The sequence below is a fragment of the Scyliorhinus torazame genome, chromosome 11 (genome assembly GCF_047496885.1).
Source record: "Scyliorhinus torazame isolate Kashiwa2021f chromosome 11, sScyTor2.1, whole genome shotgun sequence".
NCBI lineage: Eukaryota > Metazoa > Chordata > Chondrichthyes > Carcharhiniformes > Scyliorhinidae > Scyliorhinus > Scyliorhinus torazame.
In genome coordinates, this window is record NC_092717.1 from 56,986,375 (window position 1) to 57,005,798 (window position 19,424).

The following is a 19,424-nucleotide window of genomic DNA, read 5'->3' on the forward strand; positions in this document are numbered from 1 at the left end:
GTGGCAACTAGGGGCTTTCCACAGTAATTTCATTTGAAGCCTACTTGTGACAATAAGCGATTTTCATTTCATTTCATTCAATAGGTTGATTTCAGAGATGAGGAGTTTGTTGTATGAAGAGAGATTGAACATTTTAGGCTTATACTCTCTAGTGTTTAGAGAATGAGGGGAGATCAATTTGAGGTATACACAATGCTAAAAGCTATGGATAAAGGCGACATGGAGCAAATTCTTCCTCTTGTGGGGCATTCTCGAACAAGAGGTCATAGAATAAGAGATCGCAAATTTAAAATGGAGTTGAGGAGAAACTACATAGAACATACAGTGCAGAAAGAAGCCATTCGGCCCATCGAGTCTGCACCGACCCACTTAAGCCCTATCCCCATAACCCAATAACCCCTCCTAACCTTTTTTGGTCACTAAGGGCAATTTAGCATGGCCAGTCCACCTAACCTGCAAGTCTTTGGACTGTGGGAGGAAACCGGAGCACCCGGAGGAAACCCACGCAGACACGGGGAGAACGTGCAGACTCCGCACAGACAGTGACCCAATCGGGAATCGAACCTGGGACCTTGGAGCTGTGAAGCCACAGTGCTAATCACTTGTGCTACCATGCTGCCCCCATCTCCCAAAGGGTTGTGAATCTGTGGAATTTGCTACCCCAAAGTGCGGTGGATGCTGGGACAGTGAGTAAATTTGAGGAGGAGTTGGATAGATTTTTAATTGGTAATGAGTTGAAGGGTTATGGAGAATGGGCAGGATGGTGGAGCTAAGGCCGAATGGCCTAATTCTGCTCCTATATCTTATGACAGATGCAATATATTCATTTTGTACCTCAACTTCCACAAGAAGATCTCTTTTGGTCCTCAATCAGTCCCACTCTTCCTTTGGCTAACCTCTTTGCTCCACCTATTCCCTTTTAATTTCTCCTCTGAGATTTTTGTATTCTGCTTTTTCCCTGCTGCATTATCAGCCTGACATTTATTGCCAACTTGCTTCTTCTTTTTCATTTGAATCTCCATAACTTTTATTCTTTAAGGTTGGCCTTCCTTAACCTCCCTAGGAATGTATCTAGTCTTTACCTAAATGATCTCTTCTTCAAAGGTGTCCTATTACTCACCTGCCAACGTTCGATTCCAATCCACCTGGGATGGGTCAGTTTCAACGCATTGAAATGACATAGGATATATAGCATAGAAACAGGCCATTTCACCCAACCAGTTCATGAAATTAGCCTTGTCCAGTTGAATATTTCCATGTTTGGCTGGACCTTGTCCATTTCCATAATTTTTAAATCTGACAATATTGTGATCACAATTTCCAAAATGCTTCCCCACTGAACCATGCTTCACTTGCTCTACTTCATTCTCCAGATCCAGATCATTATTGCTTGCTCTTGTTTGTTTTTGAAACAGCAATCATATTCCCTTGTACACATTTCATGAATCCATCCCACCATTTGCCCTTTGCACTGTTATTTTCCCAGTCAATGTCAGGGTAACTCAAGTCTCCCGTTATCACCATATTTAGTGGCCTGTGGTGCACAATGGAGATAATGGTTAGCAATATCCTCTGCACTACCATCCAATGTCATGCATATTGTGACAGAAACCATGAAAAAATGGGACCAAGAGGTTTTGGAGTTTTGATATGAACTTGGCTGGGATTATGGTGTTGAAGGGAGAACTGGAGTTAATGAATAGGAGTTTGACATAAGGGTCCTTGTTGTCGAGATGCTCGAGGGATGGATGTCGTGCCAGGGAGATAGTTTTTGCTGTGGACCGGTTATGGCCGTATATGAATTGCAGTGGATCAAGGCATTCTTGGAGTATGAAGTTGATGTATCTCATGACCAACCTCTCAAAGCACATCATTATGATAGATGTCAAGGCCACAGGATAGTAGTCATTGAGGCACATTACCTGGTTCTTCTTTGGCACCGGTATGATGGTGGTCTTCTTGAAGCAGGTGGGAACCTCGGAATGGGGTAGGGAGAAGTTGTAGATACCTGCGAACACACCCGCCAATTGGTCCACACAGGATCTGAGTGCACAACCAGGGACTCCATCAGGACCCATTGCTTTCCGAGGGCGCATTTTTAAGAAGGCCGATCTGACTTTGGAACCTGTGACGGTAGGTATGGGTGTGTCCAAAGCTGCTGGAACAGTCGACAATGGTTTCCTGCTCGAACCAAGCATAGAATGCATTGAGTTCATTGGGGAGGGGTGCACTGTTGCCTGAGATTCTACTCGGCTTTGCTTTGTAGCCCGTTATGTTGTTTAAGCCTTGCCACAACTGACGAGAGCCCATGTCGTTAGTCTGTGGCTCTAGCTTAGTCTGGTATTGTCTCTTGGCATCCCTGATGGCTTTGTGGAGGTCGTACCTAGACTTGTATAGGTCAGGGAGTTTGCCTGTCTTGAACTCCTCAGACCTGGCCTTCAGTAAGGGGGTGAATCTCCTGGTTAAACCATGTTTTTGGTTGGGGAACATACGTAATACCTTCTTCGGCACATAATCTTCTACACACTTCTGATGACGGTGGTGGCATACTCATTTAGGTTGGCTGCTGAGTTCTTGAATATGGTCCAGTCCACTGACTCCAAGCAGTCGTGTATGAGCTCTTCTGCTGACTCAGACCAACATTGCACGACCCTCTTGACCGGATTCTCCCGCTTAAGTTTCTTCTTGCATGCCGGGAGAAGGAGCTCCGTCTTGTGGTCTGATTATTTGAAGTGCGGTCGGGGGATGGATCGGTCGGCACCCTTGTTGTTTGTGCAGCAGAGGCTGTGCATGCTGGGACCCCTGGTGGGACAGTAGATATGTTGGTGGAATTTTGGGAGTGCACACTTGAGGTTGGCCTGGTTGAAGTCCCCGGCCTTGATGAACAAGACCTCTGGGTATTTCTATTATTTATAGGGTGTACAATTCATCAAGCACATTCTTAACTTCCGCCTGGGGTAGGATGTAGACCGTCATGATGATGACAGAAATGAACTCCCCTGTGGAAGGTGGCACTTCACAGTCAGGTATTCCAGGTCTAGGGAGCAATAGTTTTCCACGGTCACCACGTACGAGCACCAGGAGGGGTTGATGAGGAGGCAAACCCCTCCATCCTTCGCTTTGCCCGATGATGCCAGGCAGTCCATCCGGTGTAATGAGTGGTGGCTGGACCAGGGAGGAGAGCCTCTGTGATCGTTGAAAAAGATTTTGGGAGGGGGGGTAGTCATTGAGGGCATACAAGCTGATCCCTCTGTGAGCCATTGAATGCCCCAAAAGGAGTCTCCTCCCTCCCCTGCCACCACCCCTCCCCCATCTCACAGTCCACTGGGAGACCATTAAGGGTCACTGGTTGGTCTCACCACAGTGCGACAGGCTTCTCCGATCTGGGGAAATGCCCACCGAGGCTGGAAGAGGCCCATAATGACCCCTTGAATGGTTCAATTATCGGGCTTCCAGTGGGCAGCATATCTAATAATAATAATAATAATCGCTTATTGTCACAAGTAGGCTTCAATGAAGTTACTGTGAAAAGCCCCTAGTCGCCACATTCCGGTGCCTGTTCGGGGAGGCCGGTGTGGACATTGAACCCGCGCTGCTGGCATTGTTCTGCATTACAAGCCAGCTGTTTAGCCCACTGTGCTAAACCAGCCCTATCTGCCAGCTTTCCCGCCACTGGAAAAGATGAAGCAGAAAAATGATTGATCAGCAATGGCAGCCATTTATGAAAATAGTTTGTGACTCATAGAAAGATATATCCCAGTGAGGAAGAAGGTTTTTAGGAAGGAGATAAATCAACCATGGTTGGACAGAGGATTGGGAATGTTTTAAAATGCAACAAAAGATGACCAAAAAAAAAAAGATGGCGAAGATAAACTATGTGGGTAAACGAGCAAGTACTATAAGAACAGACAGTAAGGAGCTTCTTTAAATATATAAAAAGGAAGAGAGAGATCAAAGTGAACATAGGCCCTTTATCGAATGAGATTGGGGAAATGATAATGAGTAACCAGGAAAAGGCAGAGGAGTTATAAATACTTGGCCTCAGTCTTCACAATAGAAGACACTAATAACATTCCAAAAATACTAAATAATCCAAGGGCAGGAGAGGGGAGGAAATAAATACAATAACTATCACTAGAAAAAATGTATTAGGAAAACTAATGGGACTAAAGGTCAATAAGTCCCCTGGTTCTGATGGATTGAATCCTAGGATATTAAAGGAAATAGATAGAGATAATGGATGCACTGGTAGTAATTTCCCAAGAATCCTTAAATTCTGGATAACTCCCAGAGATTAGAAAACTGCCAATGTAACACATTTATGCAAAAATGGAAGGACAACAAAAACAGGTAACTAAAGCTTAACATCTGTCATTGGGAAAATGTTAGTGTCCATTATAAATGAGAAGAGCATTTAGAAATATATAATGTAATCAAACAGAGTCAGCATGGCTTCCTGAAGGAAATGGAAATGAAATGAAAATCGCTTATTGTCACAAGTAGGCTTCAAATGAAGTTACTGTGAAAAGCCCCTAGTCGTTACATTCCGACGCCTGTTCGGGGAGGCTGGTACGGGAATTGAACCGTGCTGCTGGCCTGCTTTAAAAGCCAGCTCTTTAGCCCTGTGCTAAACAAGCCCCAGGAGAAATCATACCCGACAAATTGATTCGAATTATTTGAGGTGGTAATGAGCAACATAGATAAAGGTGAACTGGTAGATGTAATATACTTGGATTTCCAAAAAGTATTCGATAACGTACTGCACAAAAAGCTATTTAATAAGATAAGGGCCCATGGTGTTGGGGGTAGTATTTTAGCATGGACAGAGGATTTGCTAACTGATAGGGCGGCACAGTAGTACAGTGGGTAGCACTGTTGCTTCACAGCCCCAGGGTCCCAGGTTCGATTCCCAGCTTGGGTCACTGCCTGTGCAGAGTGTGCATGTTCTCCCCATGTCTGCGTGGGTTTCCTCTGGGTGCTCCAGTTTCCTCCCACAAGTCCCAAAAAGACGTGCTTGGTAGGTGAATTGAACATTCTGAATTCTCCCTCAGTGTACACGGACAGGTGCCGGAGTGTTGCGACTAGTAACTTTTTTCACAGTAAATTGCAGTGTTAATTTCATTGCAGTGTTAATGTAAGCCTACTTGTGGCAGTAATAAAGATTATTATTATTGCTATTGGAAGACAATTGGGATAAGAGGAACATTTTCAGGATGGGAAGCCGTAACTAGTAGAGTGCACAGGGATCACTGCTGGGGCCGCAATTATTTACAATATATATTAATGACTTATAAGTGAATGCACTATTGCCAAGTTTCTGGATGACACAAAAATAGGTGGAGAGGCAAGTGGTGAAGGTGACACAGAGGGGTATAGACAGGTTAAGTGAGTGGGCAAACATTTGGCAGATGGAATATAATGTAGGAAAATGTAAAGTTATGCACTTTGGTAGGAAGAATAAAGGAGCTGACAATTACTTAAACGGAGGAAGGCTGCAGAAACCTGCAGCACAGTGCGATTTGAGGGCCCTCACACATAAATCGTAAAAAGCTAGCATGCAAATTCATTGGGAATTTGATAATTGGGGAAGGCAAATGGAATGTTGGCCTTTATTCCAGAAAGGAGTATAAAAACAGGGAAGTCTTGCTAAAAATATAAAGGACACTAGTTAGACCACATCCATAATACTGTGAACAGTTCTGGTCCCTTTATCTAAGGAAAGATGTATTGACATTGGAGGCAGTCCAGAAAAGGTTCAATTGATTGATCCGGATTGTGGAGGGATTACCGTACGAGGAGAGGTTGAATAGCTTGGGTCTGTACTCATTGGAGTTTAGAAGAATTAGATCTGACCTTATTGAGACTTATAGGATTCTCAGGGGGCTCGACAGGATAGATGCTGAGAGGTTGTTTCCCCTTGTGGGAGAGTCCAGGATGAGAAGGCATAAACTCAGAGTAAGGGGTTTCCCATTTAAGACGGAGATGAGGAGGAATTTCTTCTTTGAGGGTGGTGAATCTGTGGACTACTTTACCGTAGAGATGGGGTTGTTAAGTATGTTTAAGGTTGAAATAGACAGATTTTTAATCAGCAAGGGAATCAAAGGTTATGTAGATAAGACAGGAAATGGAGTTGAGGATTATCACATAAAATCAGTCATTGAATGGCAAAACAGACTCGATGGACTGACTACCTTACTTCTGCTCCTACCTCTTATGGTCTTCTGGTCATTGGCAAAATTACATGCTGGCGGGAAGATGTCAGGTACACGCCCAAAGCCTCCCCACACTATTTTGGCAGCATTGCCACCTACCAGCCTATTGCCAAGAAGCTGGTAAAATTCCAATATGGGAATTTCTTGGCATTTCAGTGCTAATCCTGCTGCCCCTAGCCAGGAGAGAAATTGTCACCTCTTCCCTCGCATCCTGAAATGGCTATCTTGTTCGGCATTTTTGCTTACTCACTTCTCATGGGTCAGAACTTGTCCATGGATGGTATTAAATGATTTTTGAATATTGACTAATGAATATTGTTCTGTGAGGCCGACCAGATTAGATTGGAATTTGACTCATCTGTTGGCTATCTCTTCCAACTTCAGCACTGCTACCCAGGTTTTAGCGAAAAGGGCTTTACAGAGTTAAGATGGCTGAGATTACCTATGTGTCATCCTGCTCCTGTGCCTGGCTTGTTGACAATAGAATCATAGAATCCCTACAATGCAGAAGGAAGCCATTCAGTCCACCATCTCTGCAGCTGTTGCTCAGAAAGAGCACCCTAACCAGGGTCCCACCCTATCCCTGTAACCCCACGTAACGTGCAGATCCCTGGACACCAAGGGACAATTTAGCATGGTCAATCCATCTAACCTGCACATGTTTGGACTGTGGGAGGAAATCGGAAAACCCGGAGGAAACCCACGCAGACACGGAGGGAAAGTGAAAACTCCACACAGACAGACACCCAAGGCAGGAATTGAACCCGGGACCCTGGCGCAGTGCTAACCACTGTCCCACTGAGCTGCAGAGGGGGTCCATTTAATTCTTCTATTATTGTATCTTGTAGACATTTACTTATAACTGAGTTTTTTAAATATTTGTTCATGGGATGTGGACGACGCTGGCTAGGCCAGCACTTATTGCCCATCCATAAATGCTCTCGAGAAGGTGGTGTTCAGCTACCTTCTTGAACCGCTGCAGTCCATGTGTTGCAGGAACACTTAGTGCTATTAGAAAGGGAGTTCCCGGATTTTGACCCATTGACAGTGAAGGAACAGTGAAATCATTCCAAGCCAGAATGGTACATGACTTGAAGGGGAACTTGCAGGTGGTGGTGTTCCTGTGGATCTGCTGCCCTTGTCCTTCTAGGTAGTAGAGGTCACAGGTTTCAAAGATGTTGTTGAAGGAGCCTTGGTGATTTACTGCAGTACATCTTGTAGATGGTACACACTGCTGCTACTATACGTCGGTGGTGGAGAGATGGAATGGATGTTTATTGTGATGGATGGGGTGCTGACCAAATGGGCTGCGTTGTTTCTGTATGGTGTTGAGCTTTTTGAGTGCTGTTGGAGCTGCACTCAACCAGGCAACTGGAGAATGTTCCATCACACTCCTGACTCGTGCATTGCAGATAGTGGACAGGCTTTGAAGAGTCAAGAGATGAGTTACTCTTTGTAGGATTCCTAACCTCTGTGCTATTCTAGGAGCTACAGTATTTATATTGCTAGCCCAGTTCAGTTTCTGGTCAATGGTAACCCCCAGGATGCTGATAACGGTGGCATTGCCACCGAAATGGGTGATGGTTAGCTTCTTTCTTGTTGGAGATGTTCATTGCCTGGCACAGATGTTACTTGCCACTTACCAGCCCAAGATTGAATATTGTCTAGGTGTTGCTGCGTATGGCATTGCTGGGCTTCAGCATCTGTGGAGTCGCAAATGATGCTGAACATTGTACAATCACCCATTTCTGACTTTATGGTGGAGGGAAGGTGATTGATGAAGCAGCTGAGGATGGTTGGGCCTAAGACACTACCATTAGAATCTCCTGTAGCAATGTCCTGGGACTGATATGATTGCACGCCTACAACTACCATCTTCCTTTGTGCTAGGTATGATTCCGACCAGAAGAGAGTTCCCCCTCTCATTCCCATTGATTTCAATTTTCCTGGGTCTCCTTGCTGTCACTCACAGTCTACTGCAGCCTTGATGTCAAGGACAGTCACTCTTACCTCACCTTTTGAGTTCAGCTCTTCCATCCATCTTTGGGCCAAGGCTGTAGTGAGGTCAGGAGCTGAGTGGCCATTTCATAGACTGTTAAGAATGGTATGAACTAGAGTCCAGGCCAGACAGTGGTTGTGGATTCTTTTCCCTTTCGGACATTAGTGAACATGATGGGATTTTACAATCATCCAGTCCATTTCAATTTTTAAAATGTATAAATTTAGAGTACCCAATTATTTTTTTCCAATTAAGGGGCAAATTTAGTATGACCTATTCACCTACCCTGCACATCTTTTTGGGTTGTGGGGGTGATGGGGAGGCATCACAAAGGCATGGGGAGAATGTGCAAGCTCCACACGGACAGTGAACCCGGGTCCTCGGCGCGGCGAGGCGGCAGTGCTAACCACTGTGCCACCGTGCTGCCCTTATCCAGTTGTGTTCACGACATTTTTTCCTGGCCTTAAAATAAACAGGTGTATTGAATTAATGTTTGTAATTTGTTATTGTGTATTGAACTCTCAGGTTCTGGGTTCTCAGACCGTAACTGTAGTTTCAGCAGTGCTTCCTGGCAGACACCTATTTCTCTTTCAGGTGCTTGGGACTTAAGCTCATGGGCTTTCACACAGTTACCCTTGTTCCACCAGTGTTGCTCTGTGCACTGCATCTCCCTCGGAGCCTGACGAATACCAGCATATTTATCATCCAGGAGAGCTGCATAGCACAGAAGAACATTTGACAGAGATTTCACAGAAGGTGCCAGGACTTAATGCTGGTAACTTTTGTTCCTCTCTTAGAACATATAGAAATTAGAACATACAGTGCAGAAGGAGGCCATTCAGCCCATCGAGTCTGCACCAACACACTTAAGCCCTCACTTCCACCCAATAACCCCTCCTAACTTTTTTGGTCACTAAGGACAATTTATCATGGCCAATCCACCTAACCTGCACGTTTTTGGACTTTGGGAGGAAACCGGAGCGCCCAGAGGAAACCCACGCAGACACGGGGAGAACGTGCAGACTCCGCACAGACAGTGACTCAGCGGGGAATTGAACCCGAGACCCTGGCGCTGTGAAGCCACAGTGCTATCCACTTGTGCTACCGTTCTGCCCCTTGTGCTACCGTGCTGCCCCTCTTAATCAAAAGGGTCTAACTGCATTAAAACCAGGGATGTTCATTACTTGGAGACATGTTTAATATTTACACTAGAGCAAAGTATGAACGTTTGCACCACATCTAAAATTCCTATTCGAGTAAAAATGGCGGGAGTGAATTCATGCTAAGTTCCTCCCATTTGTCACCATTAATTTTGATTGGAGAGCTGTTTTTCCCAGGTTAGTGTGGCTCTTCTGTCACAGTTAAAGTGAATGAACTGGTGATTGTACGGGAAATGTTACATTCCGTGGTGCCCAACTGCATCTCTCCATGGCCGACATTATGTTGCTTAACTGACGGACCTGCGCCCCGTTTCCCATCCGAAAGTTCCATCCACAGCCTAACCTTGTGCAGCAGCATGAGTGATTTCTTATTTTCCAGTAAGCCCGTGACTGCTGTGACATACTGAAGAATTATCTTCATCGGGAAGGAGTTGACTTTCTTTGTTTTTCCTCTCCTAGCAATCACTATAAGAAATTCCCTCCAATGTCATCATATCATCGGATGTTGGTACACAGAGTTGCAGCTTATTTTGGAATGGATCATAATGTAGATCAAACTGGAAAATCTGTTATAATCAACAAAACTAGCAATACTAGAATGTAAGTATATTACCATTTCTTCTTGGTGATTATCTTTCAGAAGTGACCTTTTATGTTAAATGAATCTCTTTTGTTGTTCATTTACATACATGATTCCATTACGCCCAGTCCTGGGTAATAACCTTTGCAAAGCTCACGGATTGTGCATTAGCCAACAATGTGCATGATAACTGGAACTCACCACTCAACACCCCTCCCCTGGCTTCCTGCCCTTGCAAACATCACTCTTCCACACATCGGTCGACTGATGGAAACCCCACGCTGGCTGTAACCATCCGTACTGCGTCTCACTTACCATTCCACGATGAACTGCTCAACCCACCTAGCCTTCCATCTCGGCACTCCTTATGGAGCACCCTTCCTGAGTAAGATCTAACAGCAGACATCCTCTGGATCAAGCAATGGGAAACCTGGCAAGTCACTAACAAGTTCCTTGTGATAAACCCCTCTGTCGAAAGGTAGAAAGTCACGGCGAGAGTGCTCCTTGCTAAATCGGTTTGTATAGGCAAGGGCCCCTGTGCAGCCAACCTCCACCGCTGCCACTCTTACGCACATTTGAAGAAACACAACAATGCTGAACATTACCGAGGAGTTTCCCCTCTACAGACTAAGATTTGGACCAATCATCTTAAACTCCGCAATCGAGGAGCTGTTGCTTGGCTTCAGTGGTTTGAATTCGCGAAATAAATAACAAATAATCCACAGACTCAAAGCCTATCACAGCCGTGTAAAGTCCCAGTCGAGATCAGTATTTTTGGGCTATTTAGGCTGGATTCTCCACTTCGCGATGAAGGCAGCGAATTGCGAATGGGTGGAGAATCGTGCACAATGGAAAAATCTAGACTTGCGCCTGGCGCCGATTCCGTCGCCATGCTCCGTTTCCTCGCTGGTGGAGCTATTGACGTTTTCTCCCTGCACTGGCGGGTTCATGCAAAACCATAATTTGCACGGACTAAAATATCATTCGCGGCTTCCACACTTCATGCTCCATACCTCCAGGATGCTCCGCCCCACTCAGGCGGACGTCACGTGGGCATGAATTGGTGCAAGTATTTACAGGTGGGGACTGAGTGCCATGGCTGTTGAACGGGAGCGGGAGGCTAAAAAACCTCTGAGAATGCATCAAACATTGTCGGGCCTGCTGTGGGGTGGCTGCTAGGGCCGGGTACATTATTGGGGGATGACATGGTGCCAAGATCTTGGACTCAGGGTGACCCCCTCAGGATCGGGGTGGCCTAGCTCAGACCACCATTCGTGCTGCTACTTACAGACTCCTGACTGCTCACACTGTTGAGTGCAGCCTGTGTCCTTTGAATGCTCAGAGAGCCTCTGGTGTTCTGGGCACCCACCCAGGCCATCCCTATGGACATCTCATACCACAGCTGTATCATCAAGTGGATGGGCCTGGCCAAGCTTAATCAGGGACCCACTAGGTATTGGCACTCCTCAGAGGAAGCAGGTGATTTGCAGAGCTCATACCAACCAAAGGACATCTCCACCATGGCCTTTGGAACCCTCTTTGGTTCTCTACCCCTCTCAGGGCAAAGGCCTCACCAGTGACCCTCACCCCTCAGGATCACCACCTGGTGAGGCTGGCAACACTGACTCCATCTGCCAGCACCTCCCGGCACTGTTCAGTTTGCAGCCCACCCTGGAGAAGAGGGCATCCCTCCTTTCCTCACTGGCATGGAGCAGTGGCTCCATCTCGGACTCCCGAACCCAGGGGGCAGGTCTTCTGTGAGCCATCTTCGTGGCTAGTGAGTGTGTGGTATGTGGACCATTTGAAAAATGAAAATCGCTTATTGTCACAAGTAGGCTTCAATGAAGTTACTGTGAAAAGCCCCTAGTCGCCACATTCCGGCGCCTGTTCGGGGAGGCTGTTACGGGAATTGAACCGTGCTGCTGGCCTGCCTTCAAAGCCAGTGATTTAGCACAGTGTGCTAAACAGCCCCTCACATACCAATTGATTTATAAGCAGCTCCAGCGGTCAGTCTCTTCAGCACAAATTGCGGCCCCAGCGGTTACACCACCCACCGGGCCGGGAATTACTCTCAATTCGCGCCAACGGAATGCTGGCCTGTCTGCATGTCCTGAATCCTGGAACGAATAGGGCCTCCAAAAGAAATGTAAATCATACACTATTCAGTCCCGGCGGGAACATTTAGTTTTCCAAATGGAGAATTCCAGCCTATGTGTCAGTGATACAAATGTTTTATAAATGCCAGTGAATCACCTTTGCAGAAAAAACAGTTTGATTGCATTTCTGTGTTTTTAAATTTGCCAACAGACCAGAACAAAGGTTCTGCGAGCACATAAAAGATGAGAAAAATGACGACTCCCAGAAAAGATTTATTTTAAAAAGAGATAATTCTAGTATGGATAAAGAAGACAATCAGGTATGTAACACTGTGTGAAGCTTGGGAATAAAACTTTTCCTGATAATATCCAGCAGCAAAAGCTATTCAATTTTTAATCCGCTCAGTCAGTTAAGCTATTATACATTCATATGATGGCAGTAATATGTGTACTTTAACTAATCTGCTCAAAACCTCAATTCAATTGGATGGGATTTTAAATAGGTTTATGTGTAAACGAACAGTATTTCATATCCTTTCAGGAAATGTTTATCTTGCAGCAAAATAGGATTCATCCATTTAGAGATGATAGAAGAAGTAAATCAATTGAGGAGAGAGAAGAGGAATATCAACGAGTAAGAGAGAGAATTTTTGCACAAGATGTAAGTAATTTCTCTGCTAGCCTCGTACCCCATTTACACGGGGACATCAAATTGAGTTCGGATTCATCAATCTGAACTGAATTTGTCCTCCCTAGCGTTTGCACTCACCTCTACCCTGAACCAGTACGTGTGTCTGAACAGGATTGAATATAATTACCTGTCAGAGGGATGTGCTGGTTAATTGGGCAGAACAAAAATTCAGCAGAGATTTGAATCAGACTGGTCGTATCAGACTGATCTGGATCCTTTGCATCTGTGCTGGACTCATAACAGGGTAAATAAATTGCTATCATGTAATTATCAAACGAAAACAGCTGTAAATTCAAAATTATTTCAAATTTACAGCTGTAGTGTAAACGGGGCTGTAGACAGGCTGAAGTCATAATTAGATGAAGTAAATATGGCTAACACAACAAATAAATAGGCCGCAAGTAAACTTCAATATTACAGATCCCGTTCGTGCATTACAAAATTCTGAACACATTGACTGGGATTTTCTGCTCCCTCCCGTCGGGCAGGATCTTCTGGTCCTGACAAGGGCCATCCCCGTGGCAATGCAACGCAAATGGCCATTGAATTCAGTGGGACTGGAAGACCCTACCGGTGGCGAATGCCGAGCAGCCTTCACTGCCAGGAAATCCGCCACGAAGGGGTTGGAAAATCCTGCCCACAATACAAAAATAGTTGAGGAATGTTCACTAAGTAGTCGGGATGAGAGGTCACCCAATTCTATTCAAACTAAATGATGTGATTAAATTCGACATGACATTTTAAAGTTGACAGCAGGTGCTATTTGTGCTGGAGCACCACAACAACAAAAAAAATCATGTGAAAATGCTTCTGGTCATATATAAAACCTACATCAGTTAATACATTTCAACATGCGGAAGCATTAGCAAATATTAAACAGATGGAAAATAAGTCAAATCAAATTTAATTTAAATCCGTGCAACAGATTGAATGGGAAAATTAGCCAAAGCGATTCTATTAAAACATCAAAACCAATTTTTCTACTCTTGTAAATGAGAAAACTGGAGCTTATTTGTATAACATTCTCTGTACATCTTTCAGTCTAATCCCACGTTGCTTCATCTTCTGTTGGTAAATTTGTACGTTTGCCTACCAAAGCAAGTCTTGAAATTGATGTACTTAAGGAAATATATTTACAATGAAGAAGGGAAAGTTTGGGCAACGGCAGCAGACCTGTCAGAATGTGAAAAGAGAGGTTCATGTCTCAGGCGAGAACTTTTCAATGTCACAAAGGATCTCAGTCTTAGACCAATTGCCAATCTTTCCTGTTTCAGAAGCTTACGATCTTACTGTGGTTTCTGTTTTTTCAAAAATTACTTTTATTTTCCTCGTCCCTCCCAACATGGGCGGTTTGTTATTTGAGGAGATCAGATAGTCATCATGATGATCTTTAAATTTTGTTTTGACAATTTGCTTCTTCCTTTTCTGATTGCATTGACATCTGATGCTGTAAAGATACAGAGTACCTCACTCAAGTTACATCATGTGAGGGTAGACAGTCGGTGTTGGCAGGTCACTAGTCCAGAAGGAACATCGTCATATCCAAATTTGATTTTGTCTTCCAGTGACATCCACAGGTGTTTTACAGTCGGGAGTCATAGATTATCATAGAATTTACAGTGCAGAAGGAGGCCATTCGGCCCATCGAGTCTGCACCGGCTTTTGGAAAGAGCACCCTATCTAAGGTCAACACCTCCACCCGATCCCCACAACACCACCCAACACTAAGGGCAATTTTGGACACTAAGGGCAATTTAGCACGGCCAATCCACCTAACCTGCACATCTTTGGACTGTGGGAGGAAACCGGAGCACCCGGAGGAAACCCACGCAGACACGGGGAGGATGTGCAGACTCTACACAGACAGTGACCCAAGCCGGAATCGAACCTGGGACCCTGGAGCTGTGAAGCAATTGCGCTATCCACAATGCTACCGTGCTGCCCCAGTCTGACTGGGAGCAGGAATCCTGGCTGATTTCTTCTTCCTTATTCAAGGGCACTGAGGCTAATCATAATGCCTCTTCTGTCATTGCAGCTGACTGGACACAGCAGAAGTCAAAACGGGGAGCTTCTGGTCTCTATGGTTTAGTTGCTGCACTGGCTTCACTGATCAATTATCGGGAATTTCTGACCATATATCTTTCAAACTTTAAAAATTAATCATTATACCTACCTCAGAATTTGTACAAATGTTTACAACATTGCAATTAAAGTTAAATGGCTAAATATATTGCTAAATAACTTTTGCAATGTGAATCTTAGTTTCTTTGTTCAAATTAAATTGCTGCATTATTTTGACTTATCTTGCACGTTACAGAGATCAGCTTAAACTTGTTCCCACTGCATTTTGTCTTGTTTCTCCCTCTAGCCCCATTATTTGTCCCATTGCATGGCTGTACTCTGATGTCACTGAATGCAATACATTTCTACAGTGCAGTTCTGAGTTGTGCAGATGGTTTGAGCAAGTTGCAGATACCGGCATGTATAGCCAGATTCTGATTTGAACACTTTTTGTACCTCTTGTAATAGTGGCATCATGAATTCATGAAATAAGTGCAGTTAAATTGAAATAGATCTTGATCTGCCTGTTGATCACCTTTGGCACTTATGTTGTAAGCATAAATTTTGCGAGGGAACACTCCCGATATAGAGAAACAATACGATGCGTCCAATATTCAGTAATCCTGATTTGTTCAGCATTCATTTTCATACCTGGAAGATGGGGAACACTGTAAATCAAGCATATCGACCATTGATCCTGATTCTCTTATCCTCAGTCTTCTACATCAGGAGCAGATCTTTGCAAAAATTGCCTTATTGAATGGGGTTAGCGTTTTTTCTTACAAAAGTAAAGCACTCCAGATACTGGAAATCTGAACTAAGACTGAAAATGCTGTATTCTCTGCAGGTCAGGCAGTACCTTTCAGAGGTCATCGACCTGAAACGTCAATTCATGTTCCTCTCTCCACAGATGCTGGCTAACATGCAGAGTATATCCAAAATTTTCTGTTTTTATTTTAGCATTTATTCAATTCAGTGGTTTGTATTATCACAATATTTATTACTTGAGTCTTGCCGTTGTAATTTATTTTGAAAATCAGTTGCAAAAGTTTATGATTATTAAGAACACTTTGATCAATTGCTTTCAGTATTTTGGATATTTTGGTTTGAAATGAGAGGTAATGAACTTTTGATGAGAGTCATTTAGGTAAAGTTTTGAAACTAACTATGTATGGGACCAAAATAAATATCAGCAAAGGTTATCATTAATCTTGGAGTTTCACAGTCAGCAGTCACTTAAACATATTTGCCCTGTTAAGTACAGTAACCTTAAAAAACAGTATTCTTTATGAGCATCATCTGATTAAGCCGAGCAGTTCAAGGAAAATAGGCAAAAAAAATTCTAATGTTTGCTTTAAAAGGGTCCTTGTGCTAAATCATCTGTAATCTGCATTCTTTCCCCTTCCAATGACTATTGTCTTGCTTCCTCGTTTATGGGAGGACACGTTGTTCCGAACTGGTCACCTCATAAATAGCTACAGCCTCAATCACACTGATATGGTTCAATGATCCAGTCCATGTGTCTAGTCTATTGACGAGAAGGGGTATCATTTGCTATAAAATGATCCAATAAATTGACTTTGATCAAGAAAGAAATTTGTATCCATGTGGTTTATAGACTGGAGTCCTGGGGGTCGATTAGCTCAGTTGGCTCAATGGCTAGAATGGTAGAAAGATGTCAACAGCACAAGTTTAATCCTGGTACTTGCTGTGAATTCATGGAGGCTTGGCTCCTTACCTTGCCCCACACTTTAAGTGGTCAAATAATTGTCTCTCTCTAATGGCCTATGGTCCTTCGTGGATTACAGTTCATCTATCTGGACCAGTAGAGGTACCAGCTCATATGGTCTACAAAATGCTACTGAGCCATTTTCTGGACAGTTCAGCTGGAATTCAAGAATATACATCTAGTTATATGTTGATATGTCCTATTTTTCTTTACAGTCCACATGTTCCCAGGACAGCCTGTATGTGGACACCGGGTAAGCAATAATTGAATCTTTTCAAATTATAACATTAAGACATATGTTAGTTATCAGGAACTGTGTCATTTAGCTATTCAACCATTTGAAATTCCTGAAATTTGTTTTGATGACATTTTAACTGCCACCATAGTAAAATGCTGGTTTTAATTAGATTCCCACCCACTGCAGCAATTTTATTCACCACATTAACATGCCACCAGTTGTCTCAAAATGGTCAGGAATTGGATGGGAGGTAGCTGCCGACCTCCACAATATAGGAAGATATCTAGGCGATAAGTGCTTTCACTTCCTCTTTTTCTCAGCAGAAAGCACTTAAATGTTTTTGATGTGTTGAGAATCTGTCAATCATAGCTAGATGTTTATAAATATTGTGGTTAGATTCACAGCAGGGTAAAAATGAAAATAAACAATCCAGACACTGGGTGTGTGGAATTTTACTTTCAAAGTGAATAGAAGCCCCAGATCAAAGGATCTGATGTGTTTTGGCTTTCTATTAGTAACAGCTACTGCTTTCTACACTTCTGTCTGAGGCAGCAGGTGTAAGGGACTGCTAAGTGAAACATCAGTGAATTTTCACTGTTTATGCCTTACCTGCTCTTTAGCTTCCAGGCAGGGGTGACTAATGGGAGATATCGCTGATATGGGGGTCTCTGATATTGGGGCTTGAGGGGGTCTGATGGGGTTTCTAATATGGGGGTTTGAGGGGGTCTGATGGGTGGGTCTGATATGGAGTTTTGATTTGGATATCTGATGGGTCTGATAATGCGGACTGATTTGGGGGGTATGATTAATGGGCGGCACGGTAGCACAGTGGTTAGTACTGTTGCTTCACAGTGCCAGGGACTCAGGTTTGATTCCCAGCTTGGGTCACTGTCTATGCAGAGTCTGCACGTTCTCCCCATGTCTGCGTGGGTTTCCTCCGGGTGCTCCAATTTCCTCCCACAAGTCCCGAAAAATGTGCTTGTTCGGTGAATTGGACATTCTGAATTCTCCCTCAGTGTACCCGAACAGGCATCGGAGTGTGGCAACTAGGGGATTTTCACAGTAACCTCATTACAGTGTTAATGTAACCCTACTTGTGTCACTAATAAAGATTATTATTATTGGGTGACTGATGGGCAGGTCTGATAGGGGGATCTGATATGGGGTCTGATGGGGCTGCTGGGGTGCACACAATTGGCACCCCTACTGGCAATTCTCATCAGTGCGGTATAAGGGTACAGGTAGCAAGCCCACACCCACTTTCCCAACCTAGCCAGCTCCATTCCTGGAGTTGGCATTCCTTGCACCACCCAACCCACCAGCAATTTTCATGGAGTGGAGCCATCTTCCCCATGACTCATGGTCATAGTCTGGATTTCAGGCCCTTTTGAAAGGCAAGTTCTCAAGGTCTTACCATGCACCCTAGACCCTCACCATGGCTTCTCATGCTCTCCTTGCCACCCAAATGCTAACTCATATTGTGTCCATTCACCCAGTGTGCACAACGTACATAACCAATGAACTGTATAATAACAATGACATATATGTAATTGCTGAGGAAAAATGAACCAGCCATTCAGAAAGGTTCTATGAACAAACAGCTATCTTACAACTGTATAAAAGTATAAATCATGGGAAATCCCGCTGACGTGAAACCTGTTTTGGGACTCGCGCGGGATCATCTGCCCCTGCCACCAATCTTGCACCACCCAAAATAACCATGAAAAATCCCCCCCCCCCCAATGTTTTTATTTGGATAGGATTAAGAGGTGTGAAGTGTTTGAAGCCTCTGTAATTGATACTTTTATGCTGTGTCGGATTGTCCTCACCCCCACCACTAATGACGTAAATGGTATCCCGGTGTTGAACGTCAGGATCCACATTTGAATTAAAAAAACATTAGCAGGCCTCTACACCTCTGTCTCCCCCCCCCCCCCCCCCCCGTTTCCCCCAGGCGTGCACCTGGCAGCAGAACCCACCAGACACACACAAGTGTGGTACAGCCCCCAGGGGAGAGAGGGAATGCAGGGAGGTGTTCTGGAGGTGGGTATGTTTCATGAGTGGGGGCGTTTCGTGGGTTGGGGGGGTGGGGTGGAGTCCTGTGATGAAGGGTGTTCAGTGATGGCTTGGGTTCCGTGTCTGTGGGGCTCGGCTCCGTAGTGATGTGGAATGGGGGGTGGGAGATCTATGGGGGCAGTGCCTTGGAGATGAGGGGGTGAAAGTACTGTGGTGGGAGGGGTATGGTGGTGAGGAGGTTGCACTGGGTGGAGGGGACCCCGATCTTTTAAAAACATAAGTTTCTGGTGGGAACAATCAGAACGCAATGTCATGGGGATCCACTCCTTAACTTTTTTGTCTCAGTGGTTAGAAATACGCCAATTGAAGATATCCTTGGGGCAAGAAGATTCCACCCCGTCTTTCCCACTCGCCGTGCTACTCTGCAAAACAATGGGAAAATTCCGCCTGTTGATACATTGACAAAAGAGATCACAGAAAGAACTTATTCTAAACACTGAAGACATCAATCAAGCAAAGTCAAAAATTAATTTCACTTGTCAAAACAAATAACCTGGTGAGCTAATGCTCTTGTTGGTCTGGGTTCTCAGCCAAGCATGCTTAATGAGGACCTGTCCTAGGTCGCAGAGAACTGATGTGGAG

At 44.4% G+C, this 19,424-nt stretch overlaps 1 protein-coding gene across 13 annotated transcripts in view; it reads left to right on the top strand.

Moving 5' to 3' along the window:
• The window catches only part of LOC140385293 (cAMP-regulated phosphoprotein 21-like), a 646,047-nt gene that overhangs the window by 452,777 nt on the left and 173,846 nt on the right, over nucleotides 1-19,424 (top strand). For 8 of the 13 annotated variants that reach the window (XM_072467301.1, XM_072467302.1, XM_072467307.1 and 5 more), the window contains 4 exons: nucleotides 9,831-9,971; nucleotides 12,259-12,367; nucleotides 12,589-12,708; nucleotides 16,744-16,781. In XM_072467301.1, the coding sequence (XP_072323402.1) occupies nucleotides 9,831-9,971; nucleotides 12,259-12,367; nucleotides 12,589-12,708; nucleotides 16,744-16,781 (408 nt within the window). The remainder of the gene's footprint in view (nucleotides 1-9,830; nucleotides 9,972-12,258; nucleotides 12,368-12,588; nucleotides 12,709-16,743; nucleotides 16,782-19,424) is intronic. The other 5 variants (XM_072467305.1, XM_072467311.1, XM_072467306.1 and 2 more) reach the window with 2 other exon arrangements.